At 36.3% G+C, this 19,744-nt stretch overlaps 1 protein-coding gene across 7 annotated transcripts in view; it reads right to left on the reverse strand.

Moving 5' to 3' along the window:
• Nucleotides 1-19,744, reverse strand: part of NFIB (nuclear factor I B) — a 238,330-nt gene that overhangs the window by 63,201 nt on the left and 155,385 nt on the right. For all 7 annotated transcript variants that reach the window (XM_058301874.2, XM_058301878.2, XM_058301877.2 and 4 more), the window contains exons 4-5: nt 6,832-6,900; nt 1,601-1,721 (exon numbers count right to left, since the gene is read on the reverse strand). In XM_058301874.2, coding sequence (XP_058157857.1) covers nt 1,601-1,721; nt 6,832-6,900 — 190 coding nt within the window. The remainder of the gene's footprint in view (nt 1-1,600; nt 1,722-6,831; nt 6,901-19,744) is intronic.

Raw genomic sequence — 19,744 nt, forward strand, 5'->3', positions numbered from 1 at the left:
GACAACAGAAGCAGACAAAGAAACAAGACGCAGCAAATAGACACAGAGAACAGACAACGGGGGAGGGGGGGTTAAATAAATAAATAAATCTTTAAAAAAAATTTTTTTCTATCTATGGTAAATCATAGCAACAATAAATAATATTTCTTTAGTTTTGTCTGATGGTATCCAAACTTAGAATGTACATTTTTTTTAGCCCTGCTTTAATCTAATTCTCCAATCCATAAGTCAGTATTAAATATGTATGGAAAAACTGAAATGGAAAAGAAATTATGTTCATAAAGAAGTAGTAGAGAAATTATTTTTCAACCTCGTTAATCCCAAATATTATGATATCTGATGGTGAGTGGCTGTGAGGGCAGATCTGTGTTGACAACATACTGATCCCTCAGAGAAAATGAGAATTATTACTATTTATGCTCTAAATTTAGAAAAACCAAAGCATATTTATACCCTCAACATATTAGGGACAATTTTAGTGATAATAAACCCAATTATCCTGCTATACAACTAACTATATAAAAATACTATTAGACCATAAATGGTATAAAATTGACAGTTTATGAAAATATAAATGTGCATTAGCCCATAATTAATTCAAATACAGTTAACTTTGATTTTTAAGAATAGATTAGGAAAAATAATTATCCAGCTACTCTTTTATTTTTTTAAGTTTTAAGTGTGAAATATTTTTTTTGCTCTAGAATTCATATATGCTCTTATATTTAAGAATGGGTATGCTTAATGCTCTGGAAATGAGATAGGTCTTCATATATTGAAGCACCAACTCAAAAAAAATTGTAATCTATAATATTTATTCTTCTTCTTACCTGCTCATTAGTTCAGTCTTCTATCATTCTATAATAGTGGAACATATCGCCATGCAATCCAATGCACAACTTTTCAAACTATTTGTCCCTCTTTTAAATAGGAAATCTCATACCTCTGTTTATGTTCAACTCCTGTAGGAGTGAAAGTTTCAATTGGAAGGTCAACAGAGAAAATGAGAATGTCAAAAGAGAACTAAAAATCCAAGGGGAAAAAAACTTCCTTCCTGTTCCAACAAAGGCAGAGCACTGGTAGCTGAGAGTTAAGTTATTCAAAGAATATCAACTAATGGAAGAACTTGGTGAATTGTGACATAAGACAGGCCTTTTACTTTTCAGGTTAAGTAAATGATGCAGTTTGTATTTCATATTTTATTATCCCAAGCCTGGATGTGGTATTAGTGTGAAAGCTACCACTGATGGATCAGTCCTAAACCAAGGATCACTGCAATGGAAACATCATTTTTTAACTTAGAGTATTAGCTAATTTATAAAAATCTATTTCATAGAACAGAATGAAATCATTTTAATATATTTTCATAATTTGCTCACCCAAAAAGATTTTTTTTAAAAGTGTTTTGGGCAATTACTTTTAATTTATAAATATCAAAATAAATGTAACGAAGATTACAAACCTGAGTACAATCAGTAAACAATCTTGAACTATTTTCTTTGTTTCTCCTATTTACCTACCAATCTTTCTGCATACCTATCTACCTACCTATCTAAATATGTAAACAGATGAGAACGTGTGCAGCTCCTCTTTCAGTTACCTGCTTGGTGGAGAAGACAGCGACCTCTGAAGATTGACCCCCGAGTTCATGTCATGATAGTATGGTTGGCTGGGGATTTCTCCAATTGGGAAATTGACTCCAGTTCCCTGGGTTATAGGTGCTGAGAAAAAGAAACATTGGGGATGACAGTCATACTTGGCATCTCTCTTCAAATGTAAAGATCTGATATTTTCCATGCCTCTGGGTAAGGACAGAGAGAACTCTCATTACCTTAAGACTCTAAAACATCAACCAAACACGGGGTTGAAACTTCATTGAAACTTCTCATGATATCATTATTCAGACTTGGAAACTTGAGATACTCAGCCTAGAATCCTTTCTTACTCCCACTCCCAACCTTCTTCACTGAACCCTTTGTATTAGTTGTCACTACTTCCGTCCCCCACTAGTCTATAGACGTCTCTGTACAAACAAGGCACGTTTCCTACTGCTCAGCACTAAGCAAGTGCTTTGCACTGAGTAGACTCTCAAAAAAAACAAACCATTGTTAAATAAAGAAATATAGAGGCATTTCACAAATACCAAAGATTAGTATTAAATGAATTTAAAATTACAACATTTATAATTGTTTGATTTAAATAATTCTTGTATTAGGTCAGCTATATGGGTGAAATTTATAAATACGAAGGAAAAGCTAACTTTTTATTCCAAACTAAATGTTCAGATTTCATATATGAATGGTGAACATGGCTTTCCTCCATAGCTTTTGTTTTAAAGCTTTTATATCCCAACTTTATAAAATACTCCCATGGAGTTTGACATATTAAGAAATTATTTTGTAAATCAAGAAATTCTTTTGAATTTGCCAATGCATTATAAATTGCAATTTTTGTAACATATTTGTTTTTGTACAGTGAATTCCATCTGATCAAATTTTCTAGATATCTTGAATAAATCTTTGAGGTGACAGGTTTTGTTAGATAAGAAGTCTTGGAAAAGAGTTTTAATTTGAACTCCTGCTCACTTAGGAGATACATGCCTCACATTCCTAATCTGTAAAATGGGAATAATTTAACCTATCACATGTTATTCTGAGGAAGAAATAAGGTAAAAACTGATAAAAGTCCAGCATAGGCCTAGTAAATAAGAAGTATTTCTCAAATATGAGTTCCCTTCCTTCTTTACTTTATCCTCCCAACTTCTTCCCTTAAAGGCTGGAATGGTTAGCAAAGATGAAAGAGTTTTAAAAAGAATGCTAAAAAACAGATGAAGAGGTGTAAATGAACCTGTTTGCTGAAAGTCAGTTCATTTAACAAGTTATTATGTCTGTTATTGGCAGGTGATGCAAGGGATACAAAATAATTTAAGATAACCCCTGCCCTTATAGATTGGGCAACCAGTTGGGTAAGCAGAACACTCATGCAAAACATATTAATACTAACATAATACAGATTATAAGGAAGCTGCTCAAAATAATGGCATGGTCAATAAATGCTATAGGATTTTAAGGGAGAAAAAGTCCAATACAGACATGAATGGTCCAAGGAATCTATGCAAAAGCTATCACTTGCACTGGACTTTGGAGAATGAATAAGGTAGTGAAGGGAGTTCATTCCAAACAGGGGTTACCACAAAAGCAAAGTCACAGACAGACCTTCAAAAGCACTAAAAAAGTGTGTCCTGAGGCTATGACAACAAAAGTCTAGAGCCCCTAAGAGTCACTCTAAGAATACACAGCCTACTTAATAATCTTGCCCTCTCTTCTAAATGCCTCAGGTTGAATATAAAGTTCCAAAGGGACCGCAGAATTTCAGGGAATTCTTCTTACTCAGAATTTTGAATAAACATTCTAAACATTCACTATCAATTGAATTGTATTTTAAAATCAGGTAGACCCAGATTAACTTAAAATATTTTTAGGAATTATGATTAGGAAGCACACATTTTATTGATAATTCATTGAGGAATATAAAATGAATATTCCTTTTTCCTTATTAAAAAGTAAATGCATTAAAATATACAAACTAGTCTCAGCTCCAAACTTCTGAGGCATCTGCCTTCTGTTAGATTGTTTATTTTATGGAATATATTTTAACCTCCTTTTACAAGGAAAACATTTGTTTGCAATACATAACTATGCCTGATGAGTTGAATTTTCTGGACAGCTATGCTGGTTGTGGCTTGAGGTACACCAGAGGTTAAAATAATGCAAGGTAAGAAATCCCACAGTAACCACATGCTTTAATGTTTATTCTTAGAATCCTGCTCTATGTGACATTGGAAAGGAAAGTGTGTACTAGAAGGAGGCTTTTGCAGGACTCAAATCAAGGAAAGCAATCTCTCTGACTTCCGACAAGAGTAATGAATACAATTCAAAGAAATGAGTTAATAATATAAAACCTACATGTTGTATGTTATATATCCTAGCTACAATTTATAAAGCTCATGTAATATTTATGCAAAGATTTGTGGTTTCTACTGAACGCACGTAGCTGGATATAAGTCAACACAGATTGCATAACAAAAAGACACTATGTATAATTTACAGTAAAATGATAATGAAAACCTTCAGAAATTCCGTTTTTTCTAAATTTTATACCAGAAGAATTATTCCAGGGTATCAAGAACCAATAAAAATAATTTGCCTACAGATTTATAAGTGAACACTAAAAAATACAACATGCATTCTGACTTCTATAAGTGGGCGATTACAGAAAGAAAAGTAGATTAATATTAAATATGGCCAAAACACTAAAGTAGCACACACAAAATTTAGTTAATGAGAGGGGAATGTGTGTGAGAAATAGAAAATTCCAGGCAGGTTTTTCTGTTTAAAAACCTCCAAAAGAACTTACATCAGATGCAAAGATTAGTGTTAGCACCTCTCCCAGAGAACTTTGAGGAAACTGAAAACTGCAAATCATGTTTAAGAGGCTGCCAATATCCTCTTAGAAACGAAGCACCAAAGAACCTCTGATTCCAAGGGTTAGAGGCCAATCCTTAATCTCTCTTACCGCTCTCCTCACTCCAAAAGCTGATCCTAAATCAACTTTTAAGATGGAGATAATAACATTCAACAGAGAGATCACTATCCTAAAACTGAATAGCTTAATTAGCTAAAGTCAACATGCACATTAGCAGGTCATAGGATAGTAAAACCCTAGAGGACAAAAACCATTAACATACCATAAACCCTCAAGAAGTCAGAATATGTGATATACTGCATAAGCATTGTGCTGAAGTTTATATTTACTTAGCAAACCCTTATTTCATAAATAATGAAATTCAATTGTGTAAACAAGATTATAATGTGGATATATTAAAACACTTAGAATAACTTCTCAAGCATTTCAGAAACACCTATTTACATATGGAGTAGAGAAAAAATGTTTGTAGAATAAATTAACAAATGAATATAGATAATAAATGTACTAATTACAAATCAGTAATGTTTATTATAAGAAATAACTTTAAAACCTCTGAGATGACAGTACAAATTAAGAATGAATGAATGAAGTGTGTAACGTTTCATTCGTTTGCATACTGTCACAGTATGTCCCCTACATTTAAAATTCAGATTTTTCCAAATATCATTCTGGGCTTTTGAAGGTTCTAATGTGGCTCTCCTTCTACAGCACCTAACATAATGCTACCAATGACAAGGTACTACATAAATATTTCCTGACAGACAACCTTGCTATCCTTCTGATGAGAAGAATGGAAACAAGGCATAGAACTTTGAGAAATACACATTCAAGCAAACCTTTTCATAATGTCCCATAGCTGTAGCAGCCCAGCTTCTCCACCGGAGAGCAGTATGAGAAACACACACACACATACACACACACACCTTCAAGTATCTCCTTCCTTCCATGATGCTGGAAGTGGTAGTTTATGAGTCAGGCATGTTTCTTTACAAATTAGAAATAATAATATACATTTTTTTAAAAAAACTTTTCAAATGTCAGAGACTTTCACATATTACACCCTGATCTGGAAAAATGCACGAGGCTCATTGCCTTGGTCAGTAGAGTAGACGGTTAGCAAATACATACTCTGGCGCTCCTGGGATATAGAATCACAAGTCTTAGTCTCCCACACCACCCTGAAGCAGAAGGACCCATGACAAGTCTTTAGGACATACATTTATCTACTCCAGAATAATACCAGAAAGGATAAGTTACTTAAGGTCTGAAATGTTCATGTGTATAGCTCCCTGAGATACATCGTATTTGCCCTGGCAACTTTACAATTCAGGGCTATTTTGAGAAACTACAGTTCAAAAGACACTGCCACCTACTGGCTTGGAGACTTCCTTGCCAAATACAACTCTACAGCATCGCTTATTCTTACACTCAGAACACACTCTTGCTTTGTTCTTTTTGGATCATTGTAAATCTTGCTCATGACCTGACCAAAATGAGAAACAGCCGACACAAGAACCAGCATGCCACCACATCATTTGAATAACTTCATCCCAAACTGTGACAGTCTCTCTCAAAATGTCAGGTGAAAGCACACCCTTTAAAGGTACATGAATAGCTAAGTCAAAGAAGAGAACAAGAAGAAATTAGTTACCTCTGTTAAAATAGGATATTAAGATGTATTTACACAAACTGTTAATAGCATAGGTAGAAGAGTTAACCAAAGAAACTTCCCTCTTACTTAGGTAGCTGGGCAGGTGAACTTACCCTAGAAAAATCTGATCCAGCCTGCCGAGAATGGTGTCTCAGGTGAGGCGGTCAGTTGAAAACAATTGGACATTGTTTGGGGTAACAATGCTTTCTATCTATATCCAACAACAATCTGCAAAGTTAATTTCTGCATCCCTCTAAACTGCATGCTAGTGTGTATATCCTGTACATCTCCAACCTCCCCACCACCACCAAAATGTTAGTAAAATGAAAAAGCACTTATCTACAGGAAACTTATGTGGGTTATCATAACAACATGGAGTACATTTAATTAATCACACTTCCTTTGATATAAATGGCCATCTACGGTCACAGAGAGAAGAGTGAATTAAAGGAACACCAATAATGTAGCACTCAGAACATTCTGAAAAAAAACATTTATACAATAGAGAAAGCAAATATTTTAGAAACTCAAACCCATTATATTTGTTTATGATATCATCAAAAGGTCTGAGGTTTTAAAATTCAAATTATCCTAATACATGGTCACTACATTCTGTATGTGTTTCATATTTAAAATATGAAATATTTTCAATCAAGCTGTATGATTAAATAATAAGAAAACAATTTACTTACTTCTGGATACTCTCACAAGTTCTGATACATTGAAGACTCCAGATTTTACAAAACTATCCTCAAGGTATCCTGAAAATAAACATTAAGGGGGAAAATTAACACAAGCAGGAAGCAAAATAAATAATCACTAGAATTTATTTAAATGTGTTTAAACCAAAGGTTAGAACAAAATCCAAGTGTGCTTACAATAATAAGTACGTGCAAAACCCTTGTGAGTGCAAACTGGGTCCATTTAAACAAAAGCAAAAAGTTTAGATGCTAAAAAATCTTCTAGGGAAATTTTCTTCACTGTCCTAAATGTATAGGACAATCCGTGTGATTTTATTTGCCATGTTCTATAGGAATGAAGAAGGTTCTCGCTTTTCTATTCATTGAATGCATTCAATTCAGTAGCACCTGGTAGACTAAAGTCCACCCCTCCCCACCAAAAAAAGGAAAACCACAACCACAATTAACACCTTGTTGGAAATACATCAAAGGTCTCTTGAAACCACTATTCTTTAACAAACCCTTCCCTGTTTAAAGAAGAGTGAGCTGCTGTTACTAGCACTCCCACCCCTTGGTCCAGGGTCATGGATAACACGAAAGCAGAACTTCACAGGAAACAGTTCGCAAAGACCTAACTCTGCGTGTGTTTAGTATACCGCATGTGATTTCAGCGTTTCCCTCACACCCTTGCCACTTTTCTCGTGGACTCTGTTATTTCAAGTACTGGACACTTTTTCTGTCAAACGGTGTTGAATCCAGGTCTCTGTGAATATTCCACATGGCCCTTATGTGACATCCAGACCCATGATCAACAGTGGCTGTGCCCCCAGTTTGGGAGCTTGGTAAGTGCAGACCAGTTCAGTAGGACAGGGATGTCCAAGATTAGAGATGAAACACCAGGTATATGGCCCAAGTTCTCATCTATCTGCAGGAGGTGTAGTAGGGATGAGATGGGAGGATACCTCAGAAAGGGTAGTATTTGGCTTATTCTCTGTTCCTAGGGAGAGAATAAGAATAATCTGAAAAATCTCAGGATTGAAATACTTCCAGGAAGAAAAGTCCATGATCTGCAATTTGATGGATTTTACATAAAGTGTTAAGGCTGACCAAGAGATTAGATTCAGTGCAGGGACATGCAGCATGGGTGGGTTAGCAACTCAAGTCAAAGAGCTGGGATTTGAATCCCAGTACCACTGTTAACTAGTTGTGGATTCTGGCCAGGTTAGTCAAAATATGTGCCTCAGATTCCCCATCTATAAAGTAGAGACAACAAAATTACCTCCCTAACAAAATTGTTATGAATACTAAGTGAAATAAAAATATAATACTCATGGTAAGCACATATTAAATGTTACCAATAAATTAAGATTGGCCAGTGAAGCCATCAATCAGTCATATAATGGACTTCAGACAGCCCCAAATTATTTGTGATTAAAATCTTAATTAGAAATTTTACCAGAACAAAAGTCACAACATCACTTTTAACTGTATAGAGCAAAGAAAGACAGATAATCGGGGCGGCAGACTTGGCCCAGTGGTTAGGGCATCCGTCTACCACATGGGAGGTCCGCGGTTCAAACCCCGGGCCTCCTTGACCCGTGTGGAGCTGGCCCATGCGCAGTGCTGATGTGCGCAAGGAGTGCCCTGCCACACAGGGGTGCCCCCCACGTGGGGGAGCCCCACGCGCAAGGAGTGTGCCCCATAAGGAGAGCTGCCCAGGGCCAAAGAAAGTGCAGCCTGCCCAGGAATGGCAGACACAACAAGATGACGCAACAAAAAGAAACACAAATTCCAGTGCTGCTGACAACAACAGAAGCGGACAAAGAAGAGGCAGCAAATAGACACAGAGAACAGACAACTGGAGTCGGGGGGAGGGGAGAGAAATAAATAAATAAACCTTTAAAAAAAAAGAAAATCAGCTAATATGTATATACTTTGCTGCTGTAAACTGAGTAACCATGAATGTCTGAATACCATTGTATAGCCCATTTACTCACCTTCCTAAGGAACAAATGAAAGAAAAAATTGCTAGTAATTAAGAGAGCCTCAGTGGGCAGTAAAACTTAGATGTAAATATTCAGTTATTACTCTGAAAAAACATATACAGTTTCAAGAGGATAATAATAAAATGTCTCCATTTGATGCACCTCAGTTTAGGAAACCCCTATTTTTTGAGCCAGTATGTTTTTTACCAGTATGTTTTCACTTCAGCATCATGGAGAAATTTCTATGTAGCCAGCACTATATAAAGTGCTAAATGGCATGAATAGAAAACAGGGTATTGACTCACTTTGCATGGTTGAGGAATACCATGTTTTACATTTTCTGAATCACAGTCAGTTAACATTGTATCCAAAGGTATTTTGTTGTTGTTGTTTTAAAGTATAACTTGCTATACTTTACCTTATAGATAGTAAACATACTATGGTAAATACATTAAATATGAACATCTTATCATGACTATAGCTCATGTGCCTTACCAGACAAGATTACAGGTTATCGCCCAATTGTTCTCTGCAATTGCCTGCCCACCTGCATTTTTTCTCATAAGCTCCCTCTGATCAGAAGAGGCCCTCGTTCTACACATCCTGCTCTCACCCTTCAGTGTTCTGCTCACCCACCACCCACTCCACAAACCATTCCTTCTCACTCCTCTCCCACCCACTGGCCCAGCCAGAAATCTCTTTCCTCTGTACACACATAGCACCTCGTTTTTCCCTACTTTACAGCATTTTGATATCAGGTTTTCCAAGATATCTGCTTTCAAGTCTTGTTTCCCTTACTGGATTAAAGCTCATTTATTTAGGGAAGTGACTGGGCATTGCTATCTTTATACCTCCAGTAGCAACTAATTTGGTGATACACACACATATATGTAGAGAGAGAGAGTGAGAACACTAAATAAACACTTATGAAGAAAATGTTAAAATTTAAGTTTTTAAAACTAGGTCACAGTTTATCCTATCAGTCATAATAAGGTAGACGTAGATGGTTTAAGATATTGAAGCATAACTATTATGACTCTCATCATCCCCTGGAACTTGCTTGCTGAGGAGTTTAGGCTTTGGGATAGGATGAGAAAGAGCAATGAAATCAGATGCTATTTTACAATGAAATCATGTGTAACCTTAGGCATTCAGTTCAATATAACTATCAAGAAAACAGAAGTGTTTAAATTTATATGGAGTAGGAGTTCAAACATAGTTAGAAAAAAATGAAAGAGTGGTAAGCAGTGAATATTTCAATATAATTATATAAAATATATTACATGTGATATATAATAACATTTCAATATGTAGCTATACTCTAAAGTTCATTTCATTATTACTCCAATGTTTCTTTTTTACATGAGTAAGGGGGAATCCCTTTTGCTAAATCATACCTATTCAGATGGAGTGGTGTGTGGGCCCTCTTAGGAGCCAAATCATGAGAGTGAGGAGCCACCTCAAAACTCAGTTCTAGCAACAGGAAGAGAATGAGGTAGTCCCATGTGGACGAAATGCAAAGACTCTCACAGAAAAGGAAAGGCAATTCAGAATGTAGCATGGTATTTCCACACTCCCCACACCCAAGTTCTAAGGGAAAGGAATGCATGAGGAAAACAGAAAAAGTTATTTTACTGAACCTCTGAAAGGCACTAGAAAGATGTCACAACTATTCTATCATTCACTGGACAAATTACAACACCAGAGGTGCCACTGGGCTTTACTCTTCTTGGAGCATAATGAGACTTCAGGGAGGGGAGAGCTCCCCGAGACAAGCGGTAATGTCTAGTGCTGTGACTCTAAGGCAATGGGAGAGGGTGGGAATCAGACAATGGGGTGGGCAGGCACAGGCTCCTAAGGCAGAGGACTGCCGCCTTCATACACCTGTGCATGTAGCAGAGGCCTTTGCGGGGGACAGCCTTTACCCAAGATAAGTCAGGGTCCAGAAGGAAATGGTGGATGACACAGTACTGGCATAGCGATAATGCTTGCTCACAAGCATATAGGAAACAGTTCTTGGGGATTCCAGGAAAATAACTGGGAGGATCTTGCAGAGAAGCAGTGGCCATGCGCAGCGCTGATGCGCGCAAGGAGTGCCGTGCCACGCAAGGGTGTCCCCCGCGTGGGGGAGCCCCAAGCGCAAGGAGTGCGCCCGTGAGGAGAGCTGCCCAGCGTGAAAAGAGAGAGCAGCCTGCCCAGGAATGGCGCCGCCCACACTTCCCGTGCCGCTGACGACAACAGAAGCGGACAAAGAAACAAGACGCAGCAAATAGACACCAAGAACAGACAACCACGGGGGGGAGGGGGGGATTAAATAAATAAATAAATCTTTAAAAAAAAAAAAAAAAAAAAAAAAGAAACATGGTTTTTACATGTTACATAGACCATTGTGAATCTAAGCAGCTCATACAAAAGGTCAAAGATCTTAAAGCAATTTGGAAACGTTCATATACTAATTTCCCTTCCTCTACCAAAGGAAATATGAGTGTCTCTGAAGCAGAGCAGCTGCTTAGTGGTCACAGAGCAATATTACACAACAGCTTAAGACCAGAAGAAAAGAACAACTCTGCCTTTATGTGACACTGTATTTACACTGCATGAATGCTTTTTTAAAAAAAAATAAAATTGAGCAGGAAATAAAAACCTCTGCAAACTGAAAATTCTCAGAGGTGATTTCAGATTATATAATTTTACTTCTCTTTTTTATTTTTCTCTGACAAAAGCAACAGTAAATCACTACTCAGAAATTAATAGTGTTTAACCTCCTTTACAAACAATAACAGAGGGACACAATGGCATATCTAACTGTTAATATCTCAAATTATAATCAGTGCCATTCGAACGGTACACGTTTACATTTAAAAATCCAAAGGAAGACTGATAATGTTCAGTTTTAAAATCTGTGTTCTATTCTTGAAACTTAAAAAAAAAAAAAAAAGTCACAGAAAGCAGTTATTAAATTCATGAAAGCTGTCTTCAAGCATTTGAAGACTGTTATCCTAGACAGTGGATTAGACTTACTCTGTATGGTTCCAGGGGCTGATTTGTGGCTCATTAAACAGATTTGTCATACAAAGAGAAAAGTTCTAAAAAGGAATGTAAAACCTTGCAAAGGTTGTAATAGACAACGTGGGCCAGGCACTGTGCTAAGACCTTCACAAGTATTAATTCACTTAATGTTCATAATTGCCCTGTGAGCTCTCTAAGTTTATTGTTTCCATTTTACAGACGAGGAAACTGCCTAAGGAAGGCAAGGAGTTTCCCAATGGCTTATAAAGTCTCCGGTGAGATAAAAGAATTCTCACTTCAGTTAGGAAGTTAGATGAGAGCTTCAGAGCCCATTCCAATCTTCGGATTCTACTTTTTCACCGGGCTGTTTTCCTATGTTAGTTTTCATGCATTGCTCAATTGCACAAAAGAACAGATGGATGCTAGGTACCTCGCAGGTGTTTACAGCCCTATGATTCCAATTGCTCACTTCCTACAACAGCATGTATAAGATGACCTAAATCCTTCTGTTTATGGGTGCAGAAGGGGAGAAGATGCGACTATTTCACATGAGCTCTTTGTCGATCTTCATATAACTTGAAATACCACAGCTTATCCACTGTTGATTTTCTGATAGTGGTGTTCTGAGACATACAGCTCTACCTACAGTGTATCAGCTGATTTGAACTGTCCACCTTTAAGGTTGGAAACTGTGATTAGTCATAGAAATATTAATCATTGAAAGATAGTGGTTTTCTGCACAGGTATTGAACCTCAGCCAAGAGCCAAGGTTAAAATTCTAATTGTAATTAAAATTAATTTTATAATTCAATTTTAAACGTAAAATCCTGATGACTGATTTAAGTGACTTGGAAGAAAGTAAAAAATTTCCTAACTTTTACACACTTGTATAATGCTGTATTATTTTGTGATTTATACATTTCCCATATTTCTTTCCAGTCATTTAAATTTTTCCTGCAGTTGTATATATAAAAATATAAGCATATGTATAAATATATAAAATATTTTTTAAAAATCTGGGTCAAGTTAAATAAATTTGCACACTGCTTTTTTTCAATTGACATTTTACCTCTCCCTTTATATTAAATATTTTTCAAGGCATGATTTTAATGATTGTATAATATTACATTGCATGGTGATATCACACTTTATTTAACCATTCTTTTGTTACTTGGCATTTTAGGTTCTTTCCCATTTGTAAAATATTATAAACAGCACTGCAATCAACATCCTCATACACAAATCTTTGTCATCAATTTTCATGATTTCCTTAGGCTGGAGTTCCCAGAAGTGGAATTAACTGGGTCAAAGAACATAAACTCTTTTAAAGCTCTTGGTACAAATTGTCAAGCTGCTTTCCATAAAGGTTTTTTGCCAGTTTATCTTCCCTAGAGCAGGTCATGAGGGTATTCATCTCACCACCCTGCTTCCAGCACTACATATTTAGTAGGAATTTTTTAAAATTATGGGAAGTTGATAAGGAAAAATATTAACATTAACAATAACATTATAACTTCAATTTATTTAATTATAATAAAGCTGGATTTAAAAATAAATATAGGATTATTTCTCTGAGCAGAACATTCAAAAATATGTAATGCAGGAATTATACTAACAAGAAATTTTATTCCTGATATTAATGAGACTGCATCTAGAGTGTTACAGTTAATTATGTTGACCATTAACTTACTCTTCTCATTTCATTTATTCCTAGGTTTTTTCAGTTTTTAAAAGTTTTCTGATTCGAATTATTATTGAATATTATCAAATATAAGTTCTGTTTCTTATTCCTCGAAAGCAGGTCTTAATTTTATGAAAGCTGTTTAGTTTTCTTTGCAATCCTTCCCCATCTCATATGGTTCATTGAAGCTATTCTTTTTTCTGTTCCCTTTTCATATAAGTCCTTTCTTCCAAAAAAACAAACATTCTCTAAAGTTTTTTTCCAGTGTATCATTTTCAAGATAAGTTCTGGATTTGATGGATATAGCCTTTCCCTTGTTCTTCAGTATTTTCGCACAAATCACATACTGTTGTGGTTGCCTTCTTTTTACTTAGAGGGTAGTCTATCCAGATTTAGGTTAGGGCCTCAGGAAAGTGCACGGCTTTCCCTTGGCTACAATAAGTAAAGAGGAGAGTATAGGTTGAGAGCAAGGGCTCTAGAGTCCACAAACTAGGATCCCAATTCTCATCTTATCACTTACTCACTGTATATTTTTAAATAATTACCTAACTTCAATAAAAATTTTTAAGTGATGACAATGATGATGATAATAGTGACTATCATTTATTGAATGTTTATTTTATTGCAGATTCTATGCTAAGTATTTTTAACTCTACCTCAATTCACTCCTTTTTTATTAATGACTTTGAATAAATTATTTGAGCTCTATAACCCCACAATTCCTTGTTTGTAAAATGGGGATAATAATAGTACTTAACGCACAGATCTGAGGTAAAAATCAAATAAGGAAGTGCATATAAAGTGCTTAGGATTCTATAAAGGCTAATGAGAGTAGTTGGAATACTAGTAATAGTAGTGTGAGTCCAAGTGGGCAAGCACAGCTCCTACCCAAATCCTAATGGCTGAGGGAGGGGTGGGCTCCTCCCCTTGCCCTGCCCCCTGGATGTGCAGGAGTCTACCGTGGTCACATATGAAAACCCTCACTTCCTACAATGCATAGCCACTGGAAGGGCGGATGGAGCCAAGCTTACCTCGGGCTTTGTCTATAGGGCCAAGGAGTCAGACTATGCCCAGAGTGGAGATGCTTTAAGGATTTCCATCAGGGAATGGACTCTCCCTCGCCTCCTCCCCATCCTCCATTGCCTAAGCTTCTTGTTCTCTGTGGTTACAGGCTTTTAAAAGTGATATAGAAAACCTCCAAACCTAGGGGGCGATAGTGGGTAAGACCACTTATCTGTATACATTTTCTCAGGGAATCAAGACTGCTATTTTTCATGAGATGCAAGACAGGAAAGGCGCCAGTTTGTAAATCCAATCTCACTACACTTAGTCTTCTAGTTATGTGGTAAACTTCCTTGACTCTGGCAAGAGGCTGTCTTCCAGTCTCAGTTTTGGTGTGGTTACATAAAGTTTTTTACTTTTTATATATCCTCAGTGGTTGTGAGATGCTAAACCAAAAGTTAAGCCAGAAGTGTGGGCATTATATTTGCTGGTTAATGCTAATTATTTTGCTGTATACCTAAAAGGAGCTTTAAATCTCACTACTTCCAATCAAAATACTAGCAGATCTTTTTTGGTAGAAATTTACAAGCTGATACTAAACATTGTATGAAAATCCAAAATACCTAAAATAAAATAATTCTTAAAAACTTATTAAAGACTTACAAATGGTGCTAAATAACTGGATATGCATATGTATATATATAAAAACATACAGCCTTACCTCACACATGTGTGGCCTATCCATATAACTAAATACTACTCAGCGAATATAAGGAAATAAAGTATTGACACATGCAACTGTAGCTATAAATCTCAAAATCATTATGCTGAATGAAAGGAGCCAGACCAAAAAAAAAAAAAAAATACACTCTGTATAATACCATTTACTGTATGAAAAAATCTAGAAAATGTAAACTAATCTATCACGACAGAAAGCAGGTCAAAGGTTATTTGAGGACGGGAGTCCAGAAGGGGATGGATTACACAGCAGTCAGGACAAACCTGTGGGACTGATGGAAATCTTCATCATCTTGATTGTGGTGAAAGTCTCATGGGTATAAACATATGTCAAAACTCATCTAATTGTACACTTTACACAATATGCAATTTATTCTGTGTAAATTTTACCTCAATAAAGCTGTAAGGAAAAAACCTCACTTCCCTGAGCAAATGCTCTCTAAATATTCATCTCCAAATTTTCAGAAGGTAATATTTCCACATGACGAAAAGGAATCACAAGTGAATCTGAAGCGATTCAGTGCAATCAGGAAAAATTCTGAAGATATTTAACTAAAATCAAGTCGCATATTTTTGTAATTTCTAGAATTACAGGCTCCTCATCCTTATCATGTAAACTCTAGCAACACAACAGTACTACAGAGTAGTTAAAAAACAAACAAACAGCATAAATAACAGCAAAAAGAAATTCTCTAAAATCATAGGATTGGAAAAAGAAAAGAAATTTGATCCATGTGAAACTATTACACTGAACGGTAATTATAATAGAGCACAATTATCAGTCTGATACTGCCCTATGAAATTCACTGTCCACTGTCCAATCATGCTACCCAACATTGGCAGTTCAGAAAGTTTCCCACACAGTCTTGTCTAGGGGTATAGTACCCCTAGAGGCCAGAAAAGGAATACTGTACCTATTTTTGTTAAAATGCCCTGCTTTTTTTCTACCTTAGTCAGAATCTTAATATTAATATACAGTTTATTTAGACTATTACTGATCTAAGCCTCCATTCCATGAATTTTAATTTCATCAATGGTGTCTACTTATTGATTAAATATCTGCTGAATATTGTCTCTGATCAGGCATTGCCTGAGATTTAAGTTTACAAAAAGAAGAATGCAATCCTTATCTCAATGTGTTTAGAATCCACTAAGGGAAACAGACAAGAGTGATAATGGATTGCAACACATGCTACTATAAACCAGGAAGTAGAGAAGGTCTGGAGATGCTTCACAGAGGTGGTGACAAAGGGTACAGGCATCCAGTCAGAGAAGCAGCATGAACAAAGACACAACATGAGGCATGTGGCTCATGTGACTAAGGCTAAACGCAAGGTCCACGAGGGCAGTAGAAGGGTAAGCAGGGGCCAAATCATGAAGGGTTATATCACATGCCATGTTAGGGTCTTAGACTTTAGTCTAGAGTGAGGTTCTTGGAATTGTATGGCAGAGGCATGAAATAATAAGATGTGAATGTGATAGAGATCACCACTGGCCTGTAAGGGATGTATTGGCAGGTAAAAATATCAGCTAAAGAGATTAGGATATTATTAAAGTAATCTAAGTCATCTAGTTTAAAAGGATAGAGTACAAACTTTAAAAAATAATACAAAGATTCAGCTATGCACCAACTATCTTTTTAAAACTTATAACTAAGTGAACTCATCTCTGCACGCATTCCTCTGCTCTTCTTCTAAGTATTCTCTTCAAAAAGCTCATAGAGATCAGCCTGCTTCAAGTAACAATGCAATGAAAAGTAATGTAATCCATGTGTGTTATACCTGCATATCAACCAGGACATGTTAAACATAAAATGGTAGAAAGCTAACCTTTTATTATGTCCTAGTGGAAATTATCATCTTCTATTCTTTGCTTACTAATTAAGAAAACAATGCTTTGTTTAGAAAGCAATTGAAATTCGAAAATGACTAAAATCTGAAATACCATATTTTGAAACTAAAGATCCTCTTTTTAAATATCTATGGATCTGTTCTGTGTATAGAATGAGGGAAAAGGGGACTATCTCTGATAGGGTCAAGAATGAAGAATATTTCAGTAAAAACAGGAGCCTGGCCTTAGTTTTATTATATAAAATAAAATAAAATAAAAGGGTATAAGTTCCTTGAAAAGCAATGTACAAGTCAAAAGACCCAAGAAGATTTATAGCAAATAAAACCTTATGTTTTCCCTTAAATTCTTCAGCAGTCAATGACATTATTATGTAAAAGCCAGTAAGAGCAGGCAAACTACCATACAGAAGTCCTTGCTTAAATTACTTGATAACCTAGGTACTCTTTTATAGTTACTGAAACAAAAAGGATAGGATAAGACTTTAGTGAGATTTGTCTAAGAACTTTAAACCATATTCTTCAAGCCTGTGAGGTGGAAACAGATTGAAACTCTGGGACCTGTATGTATACCTATTTACTATTGTATTCTGCTTGCAATATATTGCAATAGAATTGAACCTTCTTCCCAGGCATGAAGCTCAAACATGCACCTGGGGGTCCCCTCGGTGCCTCTGTACAGGAAAATAGTAGGCTAAGCTTAGCTTTTGCAGAGTTCCATGATTTTAACTGGTCTGGAGCAAGTCCACTATATCAGTGACAGAATAATTCCAGTTTTCCAGCTGAAGGGAGGAAAATGCTTTGCGTTATTAACTTGTAGCCTTGTGCTGCAAAAGAAGACCTTGTAAATGCAGACAAGGAAAAACATTTACACTGAGAGGAAACTCCAAATGTAGGAGGTCATCATAGAGAGACTCCAAGATACTGGGGTGAAAGGCTAATTCCGAGACCTAGGGGTATTTATGATTCTGACCCTCCTACTGGGGAATCCAGGCATTCAACAAAGAAGAAAACAATGCCTTATAGCAACATCCTCTAACTAAAATTTTACCAATTATAAACTATTTATTTATGTGCAAATACATCTAAATTTTTCTGGAACTAGGGGCAGTATAAATTAAGCGCCTACATTCAATACATTAAAAATTCACTTGGATTCCATGTTACCTTAGGACATCATTTCAGACACAAAACCCTGAACTACAGCTATAAATTTCAGAAAGCAAAGGCTTGAATAACTATAATGTAAAGAGCTAGCCTTTTCCCCCACAGCATTGTGAAAGGAAAGTACTTAATGTGTTTACATTACACTTGTGATTGTGTACCAAGTTGGTTCCTGTGCCATGCAAATGCAGAGCATGCAACACTTAAGGAAAGATGGGGTAAAGGAAAAGATAGGGGCTCTTGAGCTCTAGCAGCTGCAATAACTTGCTCCTTCATTAGTGCTCTAATAACCCCACTGCCTCAAGCTCATCCCCACTGAGACGTGGGTCACTCAATATTTGCCTCCTTCATCTCCTCCCCTTCTGCCCACTGCCCCAGCTCCCAATAGCTACAGGCATTACAACTGTCCCTAGGGACTCAAGTGTGGCACCCACTATAAGTACCAGGAGATACTGATTTGGTCCTGCTATAGCATCTCAACACAAAGATTTCTTATTTCTTTCTCTTTGTGGCAGTGTAAACTTAGGAAGAGCATAGACAAGGACAAATTTTTCTCATTTTATCAAGAGGCAAAATAGTACAATAAATTGTACTATTTACTGGGGACTAGGGATGGGGACAAGGAGAAAATTACAAATAATGTAGGGGAATGACTACTGCCTTAAGGTTTTGACCAGTGGGAATATAAGTGTTTAACCTACATTTCCCAATAACTAATTGGGACCCAGTGCAAGTCACTTAACCTCTCTGCCCTGTTTTTCATAGGTAAAGTGAAGAAGTTGGACTAGCTTTCTATGAGCACTTAGATCTGATGCTTTCTTGAGTCATGTTTCCAAAATTGTGTCAAGCAAAAAAGACATTGGACTATACTAGATTACAAAACAATAACCACAACAACAAAACACCTGTCTACTGGGGGCGAGAAATCTGTAAAGAAAAGTTTATAATGTTAAGCAGCAATCATAGAGGAAGAAGAGATGTTCAACTCTGTCTGAGAGTCAGGTAAGACACATGAAATAGTTTGGACAAAAAAGATTAATAGGAGTTTATCAGATGGATAGAGCCGTCTGAACAAAGAATAGAGTTTTTGGGTTTTTTTTTAATCTTATGGAAGTTGAAGAGAATTTAGTATCTGATGTCAAACAACATTTGAAGCCACGACTTAGAATATGAGCATATAACTTGTGAGCTATCAGAGGCTTTAGGACAGTTGGATTTGTGTTTTATGAAGTGTACTCACATATAAGAAAGAATGGAAGAAAACAGAGGCAATTAGTAGGCTTCCACACAATTTCATGCAAGAAACAGTGTCTAGAGCCCAAAGAAGGGTAATGGAAACTGAAAGGTGGTGGTGGATTAAAGAGTTCTTTCAAAGTAGAATATGAATGAATATGTAGAATCAATATGAATGAGAAGGCAGAGTCCTGAGAAAGAACCCATGAGCTACTCTAACCTAACCAAGAGTGTCTGGGTAGATTCTTGTGGCCCCAAGATATCAT

The sequence above is a fragment of the Dasypus novemcinctus genome, chromosome 8 (assembly GCF_030445035.2).
Source record: "Dasypus novemcinctus isolate mDasNov1 chromosome 8, mDasNov1.1.hap2, whole genome shotgun sequence".
NCBI lineage: Eukaryota > Metazoa > Chordata > Mammalia > Cingulata > Dasypodidae > Dasypus > Dasypus novemcinctus.